The sequence below is a fragment of the Triticum aestivum genome, chromosome 4D (genome assembly GCF_018294505.1).
Source record: "Triticum aestivum cultivar Chinese Spring chromosome 4D, IWGSC CS RefSeq v2.1, whole genome shotgun sequence".
NCBI lineage: Eukaryota > Viridiplantae > Streptophyta > Magnoliopsida > Poales > Poaceae > Triticum > Triticum aestivum.
The window spans coordinates 347,871,591-347,874,956 of record NC_057805.1 but is presented as its reverse complement, the minus strand read 5'-3'; the positions used below and the strand labels follow the sequence as shown (position 1 = coordinate 347,874,956).

Genomic DNA, 3,366 nt, shown 5'->3' with positions numbered 1-3,366 from the left:
AAACCGCTTTATCAGCCGGCTAGGAGAGAAGGCTCTCCCCCTGTACCGACTCATGAAGAAATCCACTCATTTCGAGTGGAATGACCAAGCAGACCAAGCCTTCCATGAGTTGAAGAAGATGCTGACCACTCCACCTGTCCTGGCGGCGCCGACTGAGAAGGAGCCCATGCTCCTCTACATTGCCGCAACTAGCCGAGTGGTCAGTACAGTCATCGTGGTCCAGCGCCCAGAAGAAGGCCGAGCCCAGCTAGTCCAGAGGCCGGTATATTATCTAAGCGAAGTACTGTCCAGCTCAAAGCAAAACTACCCACACTACCAGAAGATGTGCTATGGAGTGTACTTCGCCGCCAAGAAGCTGAAGCCCTACTTTCAAGAGCATCCCATCACGGTCGTATGCACCGCCCCGCTTGCCGAGATCATAGGCAGCCGGGATGCATCCGGCCGGGTGGCTAAATGGGCCATTGCGCTGGCGCCTTACACAATCTTCTACCAGCCCCGCACCGCCATCAAGTCCCAAGCATTGGCCGACTTCCTCGTCGACTGGGCCGAGACCCAGTACCTACCGCCGGCTCCCGACTCTACTCATTGGCGGATGCACTTCGACGGGTCCAAGATGCGCACCGGCTTGGGAGCCGGCATCGTCCTCACCTCTCCCAAAGGCGACAAGCTCAGATACACGCTGCAAATCCACTTTGCCGCCTCCAACAACGTGGCTGAATACGAGGCGCTCATACACGGGCTCCGGCTAGCCAAAGAGCTCGGCATACGCCGGATCCTGTGTTATGGCGACTCAGACTTGGTGGTCCAGCAGTCATCTGGCGACTGGGACGCCAAGGATGCAAACATGGCGAGCTATCGATTCCTCGTCCAGCAGATCAGTGGGTACTTCGAAGGGTGCGAGTTCCTTCACGTGCCACGGGCCGACAACGACCAAGCAGATGCCCTGGCACGGATCGGCTCCACCCGACAGGCTATACCAACCGGTGTCTCTCTCCAGCGCCTCCTCAAACCGTCTATCAAGCCGTCTCCAGAGTCGGACTCTATCTTCGTACCGCCCGCCCCCGATGCAGCCGGATCCGACTGGAGGAACCCAGCAGGCGGCTCGGGGACTTCGACAAGCGGCCCGGGGACTGCCGTAGTCGCACCCGGCTCGGGGACTTCAGAACCCGGCCCGGGGACTGCAGCAGTCGGCCCGGGGACTGCAGCGACACAAGAAGCGGTGGCCGACTCCAACTCTCCACCACCCAACCCACCCACCCGAGTCACAGTGGCCGTACTAACAGTAGAAGAAGTCACAGCTCCATCATGGGCCCAGCCCATCCTCAACTTCCTAGTCAACAGAGAGCTGCCGACTGATGAGATCTCGGCAAGACTAGTGCAACGCCGAGCCGGAGCATATGCAATAATAAACAGAGAACTTGTCAAGCGCAGCGTCACTGGAGTCTTCCAGCGCTGCGTCGAGCCAGAGAAGGGTGTAGCAATCCTCAAGGATATCCACCAAGGCGAATGCGGCCACCACGCAGCCTCAAGATCACTTGTGGCCAAAGCTTTCCGCCATGGTTTCTTCTGGCCGACTGCTTTGGAAGATGCCAAAGAGATAGTCAAATGCTGCAAAGGATGCCAAGTCTTCAGTTCCAAGCAACACCTGCCGGCTTCTGCACTCAAGACCATCCCCCTCACCTGGCCCTTTGCCGTCTGGGGGCTGGACATGGTGGGCCCATTCAAGACAGCCCGCGGCGGCTTGACACATCTGCTTGTCGCCGTGGACAAATTTACCAAGTGGATCGAAGCGAAGCCGATCAAGAAGCTGAACGGGCCGACTGCCGTGACATTCATTGCCGACATCACTACTCGGTATGGCATGCCACACAGCATCATCACCGACAATGGCACAAACTTTGCCAAGGGAGCACTGGCACGTTTTTGGGCGACACAGGGCATCCAACTGGACTTAGCGTCCGTTGCCCACCCGCAGTCAAACGGCCAGGTCGAGCGAGCAAACGGCCTCATCCTCTCCGGCATCAAGCCCCGACTGGTCGTACCACTGGAGCGATCGGCCGGCTGCTGGCTCGATGAGCTGCCGGCTGTCCTCTGGAGTCTGCGTACTACCCCAAACAAGTCAACCGGCTTCACTCCGTTCTTCCTTGTATATGGTGCCGAGGCTGTCATCCCAACTGACATCGAGTTCGACTCGCCTCGGGTCACCATGTACACGGAGGCGGAGGCCAAGGAAGCGCGAGAAGACGGCGTCGACCTGCTGGAAGAAGGCCGGCTGTTAGCACTCAGCCGGTCCGCCATCTACCAGCAGGGTTTGCGCCGTTACCACAACCGGAAGGTCAAGCCAAGATCCTTCCAAGAGGGCGACCTTGTGCTTCGGCTGATCCAGCGAACAGCCGGCCAGCACAAGCTCTCGGCCCCTTGGGAAGGCCCTTTCGTCGTCAGCAAGGCACTAGGCAACGACTCCTACTACCTGATCGACGCACAAAAACCAAGAGCACGCAAGAGGGATGATTCCGGCAAGGAGTCGGAACGACCATGGAACGCAAACCTCCTGAGAAGATTTTACAGTTGAAAGCAGTATGTATCATGCTACCGTTTTTGTATTAAATATGAGACAAACGGGCCCCCCGAGGCGCACTCGGGGACTGCCCTCCTTTATCTATGAATGACGAGTGTCATACTCATGAATGTATTATTACATTTGATTTTCTATCTGGCACCGGGTTCGACTAGTCGGCCCAGGGACTGGCCGCCTTAAGTTATATTAAAAGTTCTACCTGAAGTCAGACAAGTAGTGTGCCGGCACCCGAGCCCTCTCTTGTTGAAAGTCGCAGCTCGAAGAACCGACTGTCCGACTGGCAAGAGCCAAAGGCAGAAAGGATGCCCACACGAAAAACGGCTAAGGACTAACGAACTTATATAACGCAAAGACGGCCTCCAACCACGCCTACCGGCTGTCAAAACAGCCGGCTGGCCGGCCTCCCAGTCACTTCGCTATAATCCAACAAAGCTAGAGTACTTGCCCTCCCAACTGGCCAAGCACTTCTCCAGCCACAGATTGCAGAGCAGCTGTCCGGCTGGGAAGGCGGCAACCAAGGGAGGGCGGCAAAGGAAACAGCCGAAGGATGAAAAGCAAAGAACAAGGGAAAGCCAAATGCATGCATAATTATATTTACACATAAGGCCCCCAACAGGCCGGCAGTCAATATAGTTCGAATACACCCCCAGTGGGTGGAATTGTGCAAACTTAACAAAATACTGTTCCAAGAGTGGTAAAACAGGAAAGTAGAGGCAGCAGACTAGACTAAGGGCGCAGCAAGGGAGCCGGGCTGGTCGGTGGAGACGGCGCCGCCGGCTGGAGGAGTG

At 56.9% G+C, this 3,366-nt stretch overlaps 1 protein-coding gene across 1 annotated transcript; it reads left to right on the top strand.

The window, feature by feature from the left end:
* Positions 1-949: 949 nt before the first annotated feature.
* Positions 950-1,702, top strand: LOC123100119 (uncharacterized; the record flags this gene model as incomplete). The annotated part of the gene is made up of 1 exon (XM_044522096.1): positions 950-1,702. A coding segment is annotated over one exon (753 nt), but the record flags the coding sequence as incomplete, so codon positions are not given.
* Positions 1,703-3,366: the final 1,664 nt, after the last annotated feature.